Below are 19,484 nucleotides of genomic sequence, written 5' to 3' on the forward strand. Positions count from 1 at the left end.
CTGGATAATGGAGCTGAAGAAGCCACCCTCACCAATTCAATGCTGGCTAATGGAGCCGAAGAAGCCACCCTGACCAATCCAATGCTGGCTAATGGAGCCAAAGAAGCCACCCTGACCAATCCAATTCTGGCGAATGGAGCCGAAGAAGCCACCCTGACCAATCCACTGCTGGCTAATGCAGCAGAAGAAGCCACCCTTACCAATCCAATGCTGGGTAATGGAGCCGAAGAAGCCACCCTGACCAATCCAATGCTGGCTAATAGAGCCGAAGAAGCCACCCTGACCAATCCAATGCTGGCTAATGGAGCTGAAGAAGTCACCCTTACCAATCCAATGCTGGGTAATGGAGCTGAAGAAGCCACCCTCACCAATTCAATGCGGGCTAATGGAGCCGAAGAAGCCACCCTGACCAATCCAATTCTGGCGAATGGAGCCGAAGAAGGCACCCTGACCAATCCACTGCTGGCTAATGGAGCAGAAGAAGCCACCCTTACCAATCCAATGCTGGGTAATGGAGCCGAAGAAGCCACCCTGACCAATCCAATGCTGGCTAATAGAGCCGAAGAAGCCACCCTGACCAATCCAGTGCTGGCTAATAGAGCCGAAGAAGCCACCCTGACCAGTCCAATGCTGGCTAATGGAGCTGAAGAAGTGACCCTGACCAATCCGTTGCTGGCTAATGGAGCCGAAGAAGCCACCCTTACCAATCTAATGCTGGCTAATGGAGCAGAAGAAGCCACCCTTACCAATCCAATGCTGAGTAATGTAGCCGAAGAAGCCACCCTTACCAATCCAATTCTGGCTAATGGAGCCTAAGAAGCCACCATGACCAATCCGATGCTGGCTAATGGAGCCAAAGAAGCCACCCTGACCAATACAATGCTGGCTAATGGAGCAGAAGAAGCCTCCCTTATCAATTCAATGCTGGGTAATGGAGCCGAAGAAGCCACCCTGACCAATCCAATGCTGGCTAATAGAGCCGAAGAAGCCACCCTGACCAATCCAATGCTGGCTAATGGAGCTGAAGAAGTCACCCTTATCAATCCAATGCTGGGTAATGGAGCTGAAGAAGCCACCCTCACCAATTCAATGCTGGCTAATGGAGCCGAAGAAGCCACCCTGACCAATCCAATGCTGGCTAATGGAGCCGAAGAAACCACCCTGACCAATCCAATTCTGGCGAATGGAGCCGAAGAAGCCACCCTGACCAATCCACTGCTGGCTAATGGAGCAGAAGAAGCCACCCTGACCAATCTAATGCTGGGTAATGGAGCCGAAGAAGCCACCCTGACCAATCCAATGCTGGCTAATAAAGCCGAAGAAGCCACCCTGACCAGTCCAATGCTGGCTAATGGAGCTGAAGAAGTGACCCTGACCAATCCAATGCTGGCTAATGGAGCCGAAGAAGCCACCCTTACCAATCCAATGCTGGCTAATGGAGCCGAAGAAGCCGCTGTCCTTTGCGCTTTGGGAGCAAAAACATAAAAGGATATGTATGACCAGAGTCACAGAAAGGGACAAACAACCTGCATTATTGCGCAATACCTTGATTTTGCTGCTGTGAGAAAACCGTTTACTGTGATCATGTTGGTGACAGCACGCTTTTATTAAGATTTCGATTACTTATTTTCCCTCAAGTCTGAATATTGGACTGCAGCTTAAATTTGCAAGTGCTAATAAAATGTTACCTTTCGTAAGCTCTATATTAGAGTGTGGACGTGAGAGGGACTTGCAACAAGACACTGACTAGCTGACATCATGTGCCATGTTCAGGCACCGTCCTCGATCTGTTATGTTGACTGGAATTCCTTTAATGCAGAAACTTGATAAACATGTTTCGATAGACTATTTTGGAAACCACAGAATCTTGATATGAGGTCGTTTTTGCAAGTGGAGGATAGTGTCTTCCTGAATGACGAGCATTTTCCCCATATGAATGGAAATTCTTTCTTCCTCGGCATCATTCTCAGATTTGCCATTTTCCTTGTTACTCGGCGGCCACTTCAAATTGAAGTTGGCTTTTGACACTAAGGCACCTCGTGATTGTTTTAGCTGAGAAGTGGGAAGTGGATGCCAGGTAACACGAACTGTAGTACAGGACAGGAAACATCGCACCAAAAGAGTGTTTTAATGTGCCCTCCCCCCCATTTGAAAATTGACCTAGGAAATTTTAGGGGTATGACGTCCTTTCATCAATACCTGTTTTTTTACGCCGGGTGTTTTTACGAGGAGTGTTTGCCGAAAAAACGTTTTGACATTTTTTGGGGGGTGGGAAAGGCCATATAACGGGTTGGGGTTACGGGGGGGGTCAGGAATAACAAAAAATAGAGGACGGGGGCTTGTGGCTTGGGGGAACATCCCACAAATAATTGTAAACACATTTTGAACACCCGTCGTAAAAACAGGTGTCGATGTTGGACTCAAAGGACTCAATGGGAATGGGGATTTACCGAATTCCGCCTCCGGAATTCCCGGGACACCAGGGTCGTAATGCCCTGGTATTTCCGGGAGTCACAGAGGCGGAATGGTAATACGAGTCGGCGGTAACCAGGCGGTTTTACCGCCTCGTTTATCGCCAGACTCGTAATGAGGCCCTATGTCTGTCGATGAAACAACATCGTACCACCACAACACAGTAACCTCTGAACCTCGGCTTTTTATCAGGCCTTTGATTAGTCGATGTGTCAGACAAAGCTTGAGAAGTACTTCCCTGTTCAATAGAAAAACAAATCCAATGTCCTCCTCCAAGTATTGAACCATGGTCTGCTGCACCCTAGGCTGGGACTCTATACACTGAGCCCAGTCATTGCTGGTTTCTGCAAATGGATTGAAAGGCAAGTTCATTTCGCTCTTCGTCTTCTCTAGGATCAGGATGAGTGTGGACCTCAGGAGGCTGGCGTATTTCCCTCGTAGCACTGTGGCTGCAGGCCAGGTGGGTAGCTATAGCTTGCTCGCCTTTTCAAGCAGGGTGATGCCAAGAATCATGTGTTTGATACCCTGGTTGGGCTGACTCATGAACTGTTCTCTTCCAATGTTGATAAATTGGGTACCACAAGTGGATAATAATAGTGACACCAATAATAATGGTGATAATAAGCTTTATTCGATTGCAATAATCCATCAAAGCAGCACATCATAGAAACAATTTAAAACATCACAGGTAAAACTCACCAAAGCACTTCATCCAGGGCAGGCAGGGTCTGCCAGGGCCAGAATGACCAGACAATGGGAGGATATATCATTGTGAGGCGCAAGACACAGAGAGAAATTCCTGACTAAGCCTGCCCAAAGGGGACCTCTCTACATCTCTTCCTGCTGTCTGCATCCTCTGACCCATCTGCTGATGAAACTTTCCAGCAGAGCGAGCGATGAGGCACCGTACCCTGGGAAGCCAGCCTCTAGTTCACACTAAAAAGAGGGTTTGAGTCCCCCCAAAGCTTGAAACCTCAGAAAGGGGTGACGTAGTGCTGAAGTAGCTTGAACCATACAATGTGGGGCACTTGCTTCTATTTATTTATTGTTGCGTTTCTAGCAGCGCACAAAGCCCTGAGGCATCTAGGCGCTAGTTACAATGGATAAGGATTCTGAGACAGGGAAAGACTACGAACCTGCGTCCCACGGAAGAGACATTGAATAAGAGGAGGGTGGTCTCCGAAAGGAAAAGAGAGACAGTCCCATTTAAGAAGTCGGAAAGAAGATTGGAGATAAGTTGAACGCACCAATCTCATGCGTTGGACTCTGTATTGTTTCAAAAAGTCATTGAGCGAAATAGGTTCATTCCAATTTTTATTCTGATTTGGAATAGTGCACCAGCCGACACGTGTTTTGAAATACCCATTTAAGAAGTCCCTTCCTGAACTTGTTTGTGAAGATCCCATTTTCATTTGCGTTTCCCTTTCTTGTGTCAAATTCCCTCATAAAGATATAATACTATAAAGATGTCTCCGCTCCCTTCTTAATCCCAGGCGTGACCCTGTGAGGGGATACTGAGGAAGGCATGTGTGAAACCAGAGGTGTTGATTAGTGCGGTCTGAAAGTTCCCAAGTCCTGGTTGCTGGCATGGTTCTATCTTGTTTGGAAGCAACACTTGGGTGTGCCTTTTATCTGGAGGAGAGAGCCCAAGAGCTGATAACTCACAGAGCTGCGGGACCAGACTAACCCCTAACTTGGGGAGGTGACCGGTGTTCAATAGAGCTAAAGGTGCGCTTTTACACAGCTCTGTCAAGGTTAATGGGGTACATCATTGGTAGGCATGATGTTGCCGTGTGCAAGGTGGCCTGTGTGTGGGGGGTGGGGCGAGGGAAATGGTAGTAGGAGATTTAGAGGTTAGTTGGCCAGAAAAGGAGGTTTGGGATTAGTGAGGACACCTGTAATGGAGTTTGTTCGAGTTCCCGCCTGTTACTGTTCGAGGTTTGGGATTTCTTGAGTAGTGTTTTCCATCTGGAAGCAGAGTTCCTATCATTCTGGGTTATGTTTTTTAAAGCAAGAGTAGAGGAGACTAACCCGACTGAGTCCAATCTCCTGAGTTAGGTTATGAACTAGTGCACAGGTGTCTTGTATGTTTTTGTGAGACAGCACAAACGGTCCTTGCCTCAGGTGCATTGTGCTTTGCCAGGATTGTTGTCCTTGTCGTTCATTCTGAAAGGTTGTTTTGAATCCAGATCCATGCTGCGCTAATGCGTTGAACGATTCCTGGAGGGCTCTGCCTTTGGGTGGTGTTTTTGTCGCATTAGGCTCTGGGATGGTTGTTGGTGGAAAATGTTTTGGTATGCTTCAGAATTCATTCTATTGCTTAAACCATGTACTGAATTCTCTACGTTTCCAGTGCTGTATTTGAGTGTGTCCTTTCCCATCCCCAACTAAGATCCTCGCTCGCAGGACATCTAGACCACATATCAGTGATATTATTTGCTCCAATTAGTGATGCTCTCTTGCACTGGTTATAAAAAAGACTTGCAGCCACGAAGGCCGTCCAGTTGACACTAATTGAAAACACCCATCACGCAAGCTGTCTTGTGTGTCTGTTGGCTGACATCTCGGAATGCGATTTTGAAATTCAACATAAAGACATTGCAATGAAAAACAACTACTTCATATGAACTTCTGCATATTTTATATAAATTGTTCATAATTGATTAGTATTTTTATTACGGACTTGAAGCCACTAAGGCCGTCCAGTTGACACTAATTGAGAGCACCCATCACGCAGGCTGTCTCGTGTGTATGTTGGCTGACATCTTGGAATGAGCGATTTTGCAATTCAGCATAAAGACATTGTAACAAAAAACTACTTGATATAAACCTCATATTTTATATAAATTGTTGATAGTTCATTAGTATTTGTATTAAGGACTTCCAGCCATGAAGGCCATCCAGTTGATATTAATTGAGAGCAGCCATCACGCAGGGTGCCTCGTTTGTATGTTGGCTGACATCTTGGAATGAGCTATTTTGAAATTCAGCATAAAGACATTGTAACAAAAAACTACTAGATATAAACCTCTGCATATTGTATATAAATTGTTGATAGTTTACGAGTATGCCTTTACTAGTCCACTATATTGGACCACTTATTTCGCTTTGCGCTGGGTGATCCATTAAGCTACTGTTCTTTTATGGCAAATAAGGTATGTGAGATTTGCTGAATGGCATTAACTGATGCAGTCATATAAACCTCTAAAATGTATGATCAATCTTTTTTAATCGTTTTTTTGGAGGAAAAAAAGATTGATCATACATTTCAGAGGTTTGTGGGGTGAGAAGGGAAAAGCAAATATTCCTAGATATATTATGGTACGTAGTATACGGGAGGTTGTTACCCGGACATTATTAAATACCACAGGGGTTTTATCCTAACGAAGACTGCCCACTATATGATGTCAACAGATAAATATGAGCCAATTTGGTTAACAATTCAAAGAGATATATTTCATCCATTAGAATTAGATAACATCTAGTCGATAGGAAAGATTGCCTTCAAGCGAAATAACTAACGACTATGGATTTTACATGCACAAGCCTTATTGCTTGATTGACTGATGCTGACCAAAACATTTATCTGCATTACAAGCCATCGCTTTGGGGCAACCCCGGCCTTCAACTGGCTAATAAAACTCTATGTTGGCGCAGTTGGATTCTAAAAGGTATTCTGAGGATAGGGCATATTGTACGGTATGGACAGGTGGTTTCTTTCTTAGAGCTGCAGAGGAAGTTTGGTTTAGAGAGGAGGGAGCTGGATACACTTTAAGAAATAAGGACACTATTACAACAAAGGCTGAGAATGCTGCCAGGTACATTAGAAAAGAAACCCTCAGGGTTAGGGGCACGGTCAAAACCGAATGTCACTAAATGTAAAATGTTCTTAACAATGTACCTGCATTTTTCATGAGCTGTTTTGAAAACTTTAATAAAAAACAAATAAAAAAGAAAAGAAAGGGGACCCTCAGGATGTACAATATTTAAGTCGTCACCCCGCACAGTATCTACTTATATTAATTTAATGCCTTTCGATGATCCTATTATTAAGTCATGGGACAAAATGAAAAATACTTGGGAGAATGAGTTACAATGTGCTATTTCGGAGGAAGAGTGGAAGAAGGTTATGCAGGTGGGTTATAGGAGTAAATTAGATTTGTACTTGCAACTTATTAATCAGAAAATCTTGGGTTGTCTGTATTGGACGCCAGTGTGTATGCATAGTTTTGACCCTTCTGGAAGATGAGGCATTTTGGGGATGTGGGAAAGAGAGGGGGGACACTAATCCATATGTTGTATTGTTAAAGATCAATGGGGTTTTGGGGAGATGTGTTGATAGATTAGACACAATATTGTGTATAGGTTTTCCGAGAATACCCTTTTTCACAATTCACTTTTCTGATAGGGGAAGATGTGTGATAGCTAGGAGATATAGATGTTGGATTGATAAAGCCTTAATGGTGGCAGTGAAGTAAATATTAAGACTGTGGAGGACTAGGAAAAAGCTAAAGGTAGAGTTGGGTTAGTGATATGCAATTGTTATCGGATTACGAGAAATGTATTTATTATAGGAGGAATTGGGGAAAATGTATATTTGGACGCCCTTTAATGATCTATATGGTTCATAGAAATAAATTGTATGAATAGAGTTCAGATCAAAAACGTGTGATTGCATGTCCATACATTTTGATGTATATGTGTTATGGGCTTATGGTAATTTCATCTAAAACCATTGCATCTAATGCCATCCCATCAAAATGTTTCCATCTAAAGAATTTCCATCTAATGCATTTTTTTTCCTTTATTTTCTTCTTTTTTTTTTGGCGGGTCACCTCCCCAAACCCCTGCTTTTCACCCTTTAAAATACACCTGAACAAAAATTAACCCTTTACCGCCCAAAAACATGCATTAGATGGACATTTTTTAGATGGAAACATTTCGATGGAATGGTTTTAGATGAATTGACTAGATACCATGTTTTATTTGTATGAATGTGTGTGTTATGTGTGTGTTATATGTGATGCTGTGGGTTTTTTTTCTTCTTTTTTTCTCCTTTTTCCCCTTTCTTCTCTTTTACTTATTTTCTAAATCTTATTTGATATATAAACACGTTGGTTGTGATCAACAAATCTGTTGTTTAGTAATATTGAAGTTAGATTCTTGAAAAATGTTACCTGTTACTGATTTTGTTGTATATTTATGGAAAATGATAAATAAAGTTTTCAATAAAAAATGCAGTCATATTGAGGAGTGTTTGCAAGCGACGCAAGCAGGCCTTAGGGGTGTTAACGTTTGACAGAGTTTAATTCAGGTATATGCTGATTGAGTGGAGTAAGGATTTCAAACACCTACTATCCAGCGTCTAATCTTAGGGGAGGGACAGTGGGCTAACTGTCCACCTAGATGTGGCCCTAGTCACCAAGGGAGAACACATCTGGATGTCTTTCCTGGAGGTAGTGCGTTAAAAGACAGGTGAAACAAAAGCCCCAATTCCAGTGAAAGACATTTTCATTGCATACTGGTGAGCTCAAACATAGTTATATACTTTTATTATAGCAAAAAACATGTATTATTGTATTCCTAATTTTGTTATTTAATCCAGATGAACCAGCCATGATGAGGTGCTGGCTGAAGGTTGTGATAATAGGGTACAAGGTTGAAAACACAGGTGGAAGCCCTGATTAGTGAAGTGGATTTGGCGACGGAGCTCAGCTGGAAGGAAGTACCTTCCATCCATTTTCAGCTGTAAATGTATACAGAGTTCCAACAAAGCTGGAAAGAAAGAGCGTTTTTAAAGGGCAGGTAGCCTGTGTACTTAGAATGCCAAAGGAGATTCTCATGGCAATTGTCACGAAATCTGTATCCGTTCAAGAATGGTGCCTCTCAGTAAGGAATGTATTCAGAATCCCCACTAGGAGAGCTGGGAGAATGTGGAAAGGGTAGAGGCAGCCATGGTTCCCCTGGACTAAGCCGATGTTAGCGAGGATATCCTTGCCCCCCCCCCCCCCCCCGAGGGATTTGTAGGACCTGGGGTACATCGTTTGCAGGATCAACGCAATAAAAAAGAAAAATGTGTTTATTGATTTTACCTACAACATTCAACAATAACACCTGCCCTCTCAATCTGTACATGCGGTCTAGATGGCTGTACAGTGTACCAGAAGGATAAGAAATGGGCTTGTGCTGCCAGGTGATACCTCTCAAAATCTGGAAGTGCCAGACCAGCGTTAGCAAGAGGTTGTGATAATGTATCGCATTTAATTCTCGGCTGCCTACCGGCCCATAGAAGCTCTCAAACAATCCCCTGGAGACAAGTGAAAAAAGTGCTCAGATGTAGAAAGAAATATTCAAGAAAAAGTACAGAAATATCGGGAATGGCCATCATTTTGATCACAGAAATACACCCCAGTATTGAAAGTGGAAGGCCTCGCCATCTCTGCACCTGTTCCATAAATTTATCCACAGCCCTGCTATCGTTTTCCTGAAAACGTATGTCCACATCCCTTGATATCTCTATTCACAGCTCCCACCTAAACACAAAGCCCTCTGTGAAAACCAATGTGCTCTTGGTCAGGGAAAAAATCACTGATTTTTCATGGTTTATCTGCAGACCGGAACATTCACCAAACTGGGTCTCTTGTCATATTACCGGGTTTAAGTTCTCATGTGGCTCCTTAATTAATAACATTATATTATCTGCATATAGCGAGATAATCATTCTGTGAGAGTAGAATTGAATCCCCCTATCTAGGTGCTGTTCCCGCAGTAGGGCCACCCAGTGCTCCATAGCCACTGCGAACAGTAGCAGAGAGGATCAGAGAGGATCAATGTATTTAGAGGGTTTTAGAATGTGAGAGACCAGGATAGCGTTGTGAGTTCGGCAGTAGCTGACGGCTTAAAAAGTGGGGGTGCAGACAGCCTTCCTCAGGTAAGAGATGATTTCCACTTGGGTGGCCCACCCAGCAGCAAGGTGGGGGGGGCATTTATCATGTGCTAAAGACTTATATTGAATCAAAAGAGAAAGCAAACCTATCTATCCCTTTTCCTAGGAGGGGCTTCCTTGCCTCAACTAAGGAGATAAGGTGACTGTCAGGATCTCTGTCAACTCAAAAATGTCCACCGTCCTGTGTCTAGAAAACCTTACTTCTGTCCCTTGCACTAGAAGAAGAATACGGCAGTACTGTTCTGGTCCCAGGAGAGTTCTTCCCTTCTCCCAGGTTATAGTTCTTGATTTGTTGAAGCAGTTTTGAAATCTTAGAACAGTCTTGTATCTCACACGTTGTTAGGGGGAACGGCTCCCATCCCCTGATTGTAAAGTTCCCAGCAATACTTTCTTGGTGGGTCAGGAGAATGTCTCCCTTCTCCTGGCGTCCGCTCTCAGATAGCCGGGGGGAGGGGTGACTCCCTTCCCAATGGCTTTTTAGATCTTACTGCTGGTCCGGGTTACCAGGGGAATGACTCCCTTCTCCTGGTATCTCGTTATTAGTTCCTTGCAACCAGGGGGAATGACTCCCTTCCCCATACCTTCGTTTCATTAGGCTTCACACCTACAACACCCAATTCTAATTGTTAGGAGGGTCCACAACCCTGGCCTCTCTTCTTCTTCAATCGGGCCCACTTAGTTCACTTCCCTGCCAGGTACTGCCAGGAAGAAGATGACTCCCTCTGGGTCCCAGACCCAGGTTTCTCCTCTTCTTTGGACTGGCCCACTTGGTTCACTTGCCTGCCAAAAGGAAGATTCTCTCCGATGCACAGATTTTACTCTTTATCGTCGGGGTCCTCGACCCTTCTCTAGTGGTCAGTGGTTGTGGGTCTACTTCTGACACAAGGAAGATTTCATCTGATGCACAACTTCTCCTCTTGACTATTGTGGTCAACAAGCATTCTCTGGTTGTTAGTGGTTATGGGTCTACAATTGACATGAGGAAGACTTCTTCAGATGTTTAAACTGTTCTCTTGACAAGGGTCATTTCATTATACTCATGTTGGGGTTGAGACCCTCTTGTTAACCCTGTGTCCCCGCCGGTCTCCCTGCTCCTCCCGTTACTTGTTTGGGAGTCTTGGCACATCTGCGGTATTCTCTGGGACAGGGACGGCGTCTGGTCTGCTTTGCTTCATTCCTCTTCTTTCTCCAGCTTCACTAACGTCCTCTTGGCTTCCCGTTACCCACAGTACTGGCACTTCCACAGGACTCATTGGTCCGCCTCCCCAAGACAGCACTACCGTCTCCTTGGGTTTCCGTTGCTGGTGGTTTTGTTCCTGCAAAACCTGACAGGGACCCTCTCCGCTCTCTGTCAGCGTCCCCTGTCCTCTTGTCTCTCCAGATTTGAATCTCCTGCACCCGAAGGCTACCTCGCGCGCTGAGGCTCACCAGCCGGGCTAACATCTGGGTGTGTCTTTCTTTACTATCTGATTTTTGTAGCGGGAACAGACCTGCGTAATGTCACTCGAATAGGTGACACCTGAGGCTGTGCTTTTCCCGGTTCATTGTAGCGTTTTCCGACTCTTCTTCATCACACTCCTCTTCTTCCTGCTGATGACAAAAGAAAGGGCAGAATTACCTAGTCGGTCTGACCTAGATATCTCATCCATATCATGATCAACTGACTTTGAAATGAAATAGTACCGATTAACATTGTCAAACGAGTCCATTATACCGTTCTGGGTCTCGATAGTGAAAGAGGGGTAAGGCTCAGTTGTAGAATGAGAGCTCTTACCCCTGTCACGACCTGATGTTATCACTGAACTGTGGGATTATTTTTTTTTTTTTAGACCATGCCTCAGAGTTATATTCTTATCCCCAAGTGGATGAGAGGTGGTCCGCTTGAGGGATTGGGAGTTACAGGGGCCGTATCCCACCCTCGTGTCCTTATCCCTAGGAGGGGAGTTCCTCCCCATGAGGTCCTCCCGTATGTTACCTTCCCCAGGGGGACGACAGGTTAGCTGCTGCACCTCCCTGGCCTCATGTAAAGGGGCTCCCCTCCGAGGAGAAGTGACACCAACCGAAGGTTTGTCACAGGTACCAAAGGGGCTGTGCTGTGGTTATTAAGGTCCTTGCATCATGGATTCCAAAAGCAGGCACGTCCTGGAAGATACTGTTATTGTGTGTTACTGGACACAATAGTAAAAATAGAGCTGGCGAAAAAGTTGAGAATTTTTGTAAGGTATGCTGCTATCATTTTTGTTCAATCAAGGAAAATCCTTTTTTATTAGATAAGTGGTTGCTTAGAACCATTTCCTAACAATCTTAAAAAGTGTGATACCTGAAGTCAGTTATAATGTATTATATATTTGGTCTGCTTTCCATATCATGCAAAAGATGGGGATTGACATAAGACAACCCATCACACCATACCCCTGCTTACTCCTTTCAGTAATCAGCTGGCCTCTTACTGAGAATCGCGCACATTACTTAGACATGCTTAAAGAGCTAATAAGTGTCAATGCATTACAGGTACTGTGCTCTGTCTGGAAGGCTTAACACAAATATTGAAATACATTTCTTTAAAAGACTAATCCCTGACATTGAGTGGTGATATGAGTATGTAAACATATAGAAGAGACCTAACTGACGGACCATTATTACCGGTAAGTAAAGTTTTCTTAGTCCTTGGAACACACTGGAGGAAAGACTACAGAGTCAGCTGTACATAATTAAATACTACTTGACGAAAAGCCTTTGCTTAAGAGGTTGTTCATCATTTTGTCCGTTGGATATTGTTTGCACGTGTTTTTATTCATTAGATTCAGTATTTTGACCAACACGCAGGAGATGGAATAAGAGCCCTTATCTGGCATTTGGGATTAATCAGTCGTCTGGCTTTAGAGAGACCGAATGACTGTCCTCACAAGATTACTTCGTATTTATGCAAGTTTACTCCCTCTTGCAGGTTGTACGTTCATTCTGCGGTATCCAACTGGAAGAAGTGCCTGCATTCCATAAAACTGAAGGATTCTGTGCTGAGCTTAGTGTAAGTATGTGCCCCGGCAGCCAGGATGCATTCCCATTTACATCCTTTCCAACCTTCTTGCAAGGCATTCTCCTTCCATGCAGCCGTTCTTCCCTGTAGGCTTCCTCGGCTCCAAGGTGAAGCTTCTACTTTCTACTTCCACCCTCCCATATGACACTTCTCTCCTTGATGTGCTTCATGTGAGGCTTAAACACACATGTCCTTCAACCTAGTGCCCCACACATTCTTTCCCTAATCCTTCCTTCACGCAGAGGCCTAACATGGATATGTCTTCTCCTCCCCCAATGTTCCGGTGCCCTCCTTGCCTCTCACCCCTGCTCCTCTACCAACGCATTTTTCCTTCTTTCCATTTCTCCTCTGTGAGCCATACCTTTCTCTACTCTTTGGAACATCTCTTCTTGCACATTGTCTTCCTCTGCCAGGCATTTCACATGTTTATTGAACAGCTCCCTACCCGAGGCATCTCCAGGGCAGTTAATATTCCATTTTGAGGCTACCCTCTCAATGGCCAGGTCCCCCAGGAACATGCTGCACTATGGCACGCATGAGTGGGGTATATTGATATTCAGTATACTCTCTTCAGAAAGGGCGAGTGAGTTGTAGACGTAGGTGGCCAGAATTCCTCTATATGTGAAATGTCAAAAAGGTATAACTAGGGTTCAATGCATTTAGTTTATTTTATTTTTATTTTATTGAGCATTTGTTAGGCGCCTATACAACTGAATAGTGTTTCAAAGCACCACAAGGCTTAATGGCAAAGGGAACAGGGGAAAAATAACAATGGCAAAAACAGTCAAATACAGTCATGGTCCTACTTGTGGCATTCAGACGTTCAAGTGTAGTGGGGAGAAGTGTGGGAAGGAGGCCGGGGAGCAGAGGAGTGGGCAAGTGTTGGTGGAGGGCCCGGAAGGGAAGTGCTAAGGGGAGCCAAGGAGGGGTACCTCAGGCTAAGGGCAAGTGCAGAGTCGCCAGCAGAGGCCCGCAGAACATTGCAGTGGAGCGGCGGGGGTGCGAGTGCTGGTATCGACTGAGATGAAGGGCCTGAATCCTGTGAGATTCATGAGGGTCAGGCCACCAGTCACAGCAGCAGTGGGGTGATTAGCAGGGAAGGCAAAGAGGTAGAGAAGAGCAGAGCAGAGTCTGAGAGGGGCAGGGATGCTGTTCCAAAGGGCTAGAATAATGTATACTGCAAGCAGTAATAACTCTCTTATTTTATACAGGTGGATACTGACCCGTAGAGCTTTTGCACCTCTCCCTTCCCCGCCATCATAACTCATGCCCCTTACCCTCATACCTCCCATTTGGGAGGGGAGGCTCCCAGCAGCTATTTTTTACCATTCACATGCTAACGCGGGTATAGTCTCCTGGTGGAGTAAATGGCACACCAGAGAGGAATTCTGGGTCATTTGTAGAGATGCAACATGGGATTGATGTACATTGTTTTCTATACATTTATATACATTAATGTATTTTAGGTTTTAACATAAGAAAAGCTCCAGGAGAAGTCAGTGCAAAGGCCAGGCTTAGGCCAGGCTTAGGCAAAAGATGTGAATACACTAAGAAACGACCCAAGCATACATCTGGGCATCAGGATTGAGCCGTAGAAACATGTGTGAAGAAAATGGAAACCATTATTTGTGCATTCTACTATTATGCCAGGCGAAGGAAGACCTAGCATTAAAACGTTATTGCGATACTCATAGGATGCGGTAGGAGCAAAATGACTGTAGAAAGTAGAATAAATCTCAGCCAAAGCTCAGCCGGTGGAAGACTGGGACGCATATTTATGATCACTGATGAATGCAGAGAAAGGGCACAGAGTTTACCAAGCAGAGTAAAGGTGTTAAATGGATTTAATACTATGACAAAGTGTAAGGGTGGATTTGTAAGAATGAAGGTCGAAGGGAGAAGTAGGTAAAGGTTCGGATCATCACAGAAAATGGTGAATGATGTAAAACGTACTGTTGGGCCAAGAATTCACAAAGGAAAACATTGATTTACGGCCACAGTTAAATGACAGAGCAGAGGAAGCGTCATCCTAAAAGTAGGAAAGCGGTGAGTGGAGCCGTGACCGGGTGACAAGCATGTGCCTACTCCTTAAAAGAAGAAGCAGAAAGTGGGCCAGCAACTTTGGTCCAGGACAAGTGGCTTGGCGGGTGAGACATTGCTAGGAACATATGAAAATACATGGTGGCGTAAATTAAAGCAATGGATTAAATCCTCCCAGCCGACATGAGAGACAAATCTCATGAATTTTATGGACTGGGTAACGATAGAATTTGCCCAAAGAAGAGCAATTAGACTTCAGCAAAACCTTCCAACCCTGTTTCATACAGAGGATTGTGGGGGGAGAGACCCTGCATTCCCCCTCCCCCGGTTGCCCTCACCTTAACCTATTCCCTTACTACACCCCACATATATATTTATTTTATTTTGACCGTAATTCAACCAAAAAAGATCAGAAAAAGTTGGTCAAATAGAAAAGGTCAATTTGACCTGCAATCAAGTATTTGTATTTGTATTTCTTTATTTGTATAGGGTGCCTGGCCCAAAGGCATCTGGGCGCTTAGCATGAGGTTACAGGCAAGTTACAAAGTACAATAAGGACAGGTCAAGAGAGTACAGTGTATATACAGTACAAATTACAAAGTAAACATTATATTGAGGAACCGTCAAACAAGTACAGGAACTATACAGTGCATAATAATAACAGTAGAAGCTGTGGCCGCAATAGTGAAATAATTAGGAATATACAGATATGTACAATGATGAAGCAGAGTGCGAGGCAGTCGAGACTCGCTCAGGCAGATAGAGGGAGGTCTGAGTTGGTAAGCCAGAGTTTAGTTTTATGTTTGAAAGAGTGGAAGGAAGGTTTACGATCTGAGCAGGTTCGGAAGAGTGTTCCATAGTTTGCTGGCAAGTACCGGGAAGCTAGACCCGCCTGCTCTCTGCAGGTTGAACCTAGGGGATACTAGGCAGTTAATTTGAGCTGATTTTAGGGGTCGAGCGGATGTGTGGGGAGTGAAGTGGCTGGCCAGATAAGTGGGTGCCTGGTTGGAAATGCACTTGTGAGTAAGGGCAAGTGATTTCAAGGAAATTCTTTGCACGACTGACAGCCAGCGTAGGTTACGTCTGGTATCAGAGATGCGCTGGCCCCTAGGAAAGTTGAGGACAGCCCTGATGGAATTGTTCTGTGTAATCTGAAGTTTGTTTAGGTTTTGCTGACTCATCCCCAGGTAAAGGGCATTATAATAGTCAATTTTTGACACGATGAGTGTTCTGGCCAGGATGATACAGTTAGCAGTAGAGAGGATGGGGTGGGAGGGAGTAATGAGTTTGCATACATAAGCAGAGGCTGAGCTGACAGCATTGGTTTGTCTTGAGAGTGAGAGTGTAGAGTCGAGATAGATGCCTAGCGTTTTGGTGTAATTCAATACCTTGATAGTATTGCCATCTATGTTGAACGACTTGAATGTAGGGTCTAGTTTATTCAGCCGATAGTGGGAGCCCAGGATGAGGCGCTCAGTCTTATCGTTGTTGAGGCACAATTCATGTTGTGCCATCCACGCCTGAATAACCAGGTAGACATTGTTCAGGGATTTGGTGTCAGCTGTGTAGTCTCCTCTGATAGGGATGAGTATCTGGGTGTCATCAGCATAATTAGTGTAGGTGACACCCAGATAGTCAAGAATATCGAAAAGGGGTTTGGTAAACACATAAAGTGTCGGCGAGATGCAGGATCCTTGCAGGACACCACAAGGGACAGGAGAGGGTACAGCGGAGGCTGTGGGGGCGAAGACCTGCATAGACCTATTATCCAAGAAAGATCTTATCCAATATGTGGCCTCATCTGAGAAGTAGGCTGCAAATTTGAGATGCTGGCAAATAATTTGGTGATTGACCAAATCGAAAGCAGCAGATAAATCTAATAACCGTAAGAGTGCTAACTTACCCTGGTCTTTCAGGTCTTCAATTTGGGTTTTCATGTCAATGAAGGCAGTTTCTGTGCCGTGCCTAAGACGGAAACCCGATTGCCTGAGGCCTAGTAGGTTGTTAGATTCCAGATAATCCTGGATCTGAAGGTAGGCAGCGTGGTCAAGTATCTTGAGCAGGAAAGGAACCGTTGTAATGGGCCTGTAGTTGGTGGGTGTGCTAGGGTCGAGGGTGGATATTATGATGAGGGGGATAACCCAGGCGTCCTTGAGATTGTCTGGGATGATGCCTGTTTTAAAGGAAGAATTTATGAGGGCCGTGATAAAGGGGGCTAGTATGTGTGTGACCTCCTTGATGATGGGGACTGGGCAAGAATCCCCTTGGCTGTTTGAAGGTTTTAGTTTGTTGAGGATGATTTCAACTTCAGTAATCGTAAGTGATGAAAAGGTGAAAGGTGTGTGAGTGCGTGGAGAGGGGAAGGTAGTGCATGGGGGAATGTTAGGCAAATGGCCAGTCTGAAGACTACTTTGTTTAATATTAATTTTGGCTTGCAACGTAGCGATTTTGCCTAGGAGAGCGTTTTGAATGCTAGAACACCAAGTGCTGTCTTTGGTGCAAGTGTTGGGAGGAGATGCAGGGGGATTGAAGCTCTTTCAGAATCTTAAAAAGCTCTCTTGTGTTGGATTCCGCTTGCATAATGCGTTTGTTGTAAGTATCTTTTTTGCCAAGGAAGATGGTCTCTTTATATTTCAGGGATACTATAGTGAGCCTGTCCTTTTTGGGATCAATGGGAAGACTTTTCCAACGGGCTTCTGCGGTACGTTTTGCTTTACGCAGTACTCTCAGCTGTGGTGTGAACCATGAGTTGAGGTGGGAACATGGTTTAGGTTCCCTCAGTTTAAGAGGGGCAATGGCATTGAGAGCTTGGAGCATGGCGTGGTTGTATGTGTCGACTAGGAGAGTAGGGTCCGTGGAAGACGCTGAAACGTTATTCAGCATGGGTAGGATAAGAGGGAGTAGCCTATCATTAGTAATGTCCCTTTTATTCCTAGTGTGAATAGGAGGGGCAATGTCTTCTTTGAGGTTTTGTACATTGGCTTCGATGTTAAAAGTGATAAGATGGTGGTCTGACCAAGCACAGGGAGAATTGGACTGTAAAGTGATACTGCAGTTAAGATCGACTAGCCAGTCGAGGGTTCTCCCCTTGATGTGGGTAGGTTCCTGTATACAATGGGAGAATCTAAGATCAGATAATGTGCTGGCAATATCCAATGCTATGGAGTCATTAGAGTCTTGGAAACCCAAGTTAAGGTCACACAGTAGGATAACTTGAGAATTAGTTTTAGTGTTGCCAGTTAGGATGGACGTAATGTCATCAGCAAAGGTGGAGATAGGGCCTGGAGGTCGACAGAGAAGTTGAATGGTGGCGTTCTGATTAGGTGAGATGGGTAATTTGACTGATAGGAGCTCAGCTGATGGAATATGTTGGTTCAGGATGACTCTGAGATAGAGTTTTTGTGAATTAAGGCACCACCCCCCCACGTATGCTAATACCGTCAAAAACATGCAAAGCCTGCCACAGTGATTGTACCAGTACCAAGTGCTAAAAAAATGTAGTACTCAAGTTGAAAGTTCCCATGAAGCTTCCCAACAAAGGTGGCACTTTTAGACATACGGGTGGTGGGCCCATTTTTATGCTGGGCTGAGATGGCAATACAGTTATTTCATCCTTGCATCTGAGCAGGAAGTCTCAATGGTCTCCTTACCAGAAATATTGATTTACATCACCACATCAGAACCCAAATCTGAGTGCAGAGATTGTTAGACAGCATCTCCATTCCAGAAGAACTAACATGCAAATGTGTAATTATCACTTAAGAAGGGAGAGGTGAGATATGAGAAACAGCTTAGGCATATTCATATGGTCATATAGAGAGGCATAGTCCAACGTGTTTGCAATTCTAGAACAAGGGTTAATGGGATAAGGCGTATTATGTCGTATGATATATACCATATCATTAAATGGAGGCTGTAACCAAGGGTGTTCTTATGCAGACAGACTGCTTAATCAATTAAAGACCTTGCATCATGAACTGGGGAGAAACATTATTTGTGTTTGTAGAAGAACAGGGATCTTTATACAGGGGTCTCAGTAATTTAGTAAAAGCACCTTGAAAAACTTAGTGTCTACTATGTCCTAAAATCCTGAAAAATCTACCTGCAAGGTGAGGCTGTCAGTCCTTAGCTGCTGCCGATACCCATGTGTGTGGGTATTTAATCAGGCTTTGTAGAGGAGGATATACCACGAGTAGCCTGTCTCCTTTATTCTTGCCTTTGCTCCTATGCCAAGCTTCTTTTCTTAATCCTGTTCCCTCCTTCCCCGCAAAGCCTCCCTCCCTACTCTTTTTCTATTCTACCTTACTCATTTCATCTATGGCCCTCTTATTTCTTCCGCTTATAGGCTAAGCCTCTCTCCTTACTCCTTCTTGGAACTGACCTTCACTTTACTTCTCATTACTCCTCTCAGGGGGTTATCCTTTTTATATTTTTCCTGTCCAAACTCTAAAGCGGAGCACCCTTCTAAATGAGTGGCCCACACATGGATTGACCTCTTGCCAACACAGCCTCTCTCTTCCACTTCCCTCTGAGGCCTTTCTTCCCCCCCCAACCCCTTCTGTGAAGTGCTCCCCATCAACACTTCATGAGGCATTCCCTTGGAGCAGTGTTACAGAACCAGCAACCTCCTCTCTAGTTATCTTCCTTCTCCTGTCCTCACTTTCCTTGGCACACATCTGTACATGGGCTACTCCTGGACCTTGATCAGTGTCCTGCAGCATCCACAATTGTACATCCAGAAGGTCTGGAATGAGGAGAGGTACTCTGTTTCAGGAGCATCTCTGATGTTACTTCTAATTTTTACCACTTAATTAATAGTGCATTCAACGAACAAACCAATGGCACATTAAGCAGTCAAAGAAGATATGTACGGGTGTTTCTGTGGAACGATCTAAGTGTCTAAAATAGCATCCATTGTATTGTGTATCGAATAGAGGTAGTTTATTGACTTGTGGGGAAGTAAAGGGGTGGATCTCAATCTCATCCAAC

General features: G+C 44.4%; 1 protein-coding gene across 12 annotated transcripts in view; it reads left to right on the top strand.

Annotated features, from left to right (window-relative positions):
• MAPK8IP3 (mitogen-activated protein kinase 8 interacting protein 3) overlaps nt 1–19,484 on the top strand; it is an 892,115-nt gene that overhangs the window by 771,539 nt on the left and 101,092 nt on the right. For all 12 annotated transcript variants that reach the window (XM_069646979.1, XM_069646985.1, XM_069646981.1 and 9 more), the window contains one exon: nt 12,366–12,446. In XM_069646979.1, the coding sequence (XP_069503080.1) occupies nt 12,366–12,446 (81 nt within the window). The remainder of the gene's footprint in view (nt 1–12,365; nt 12,447–19,484) is intronic.

The sequence above is a fragment of the Ambystoma mexicanum genome, chromosome 2q (assembly GCF_040938575.1).
Source record: "Ambystoma mexicanum isolate Mex_15411 chromosome 2q, UKY_AmexF1_1, whole genome shotgun sequence".
In the NCBI taxonomy this organism is placed as follows: Eukaryota; Metazoa; Chordata; class Amphibia; order Caudata; family Ambystomatidae; genus Ambystoma; species Ambystoma mexicanum.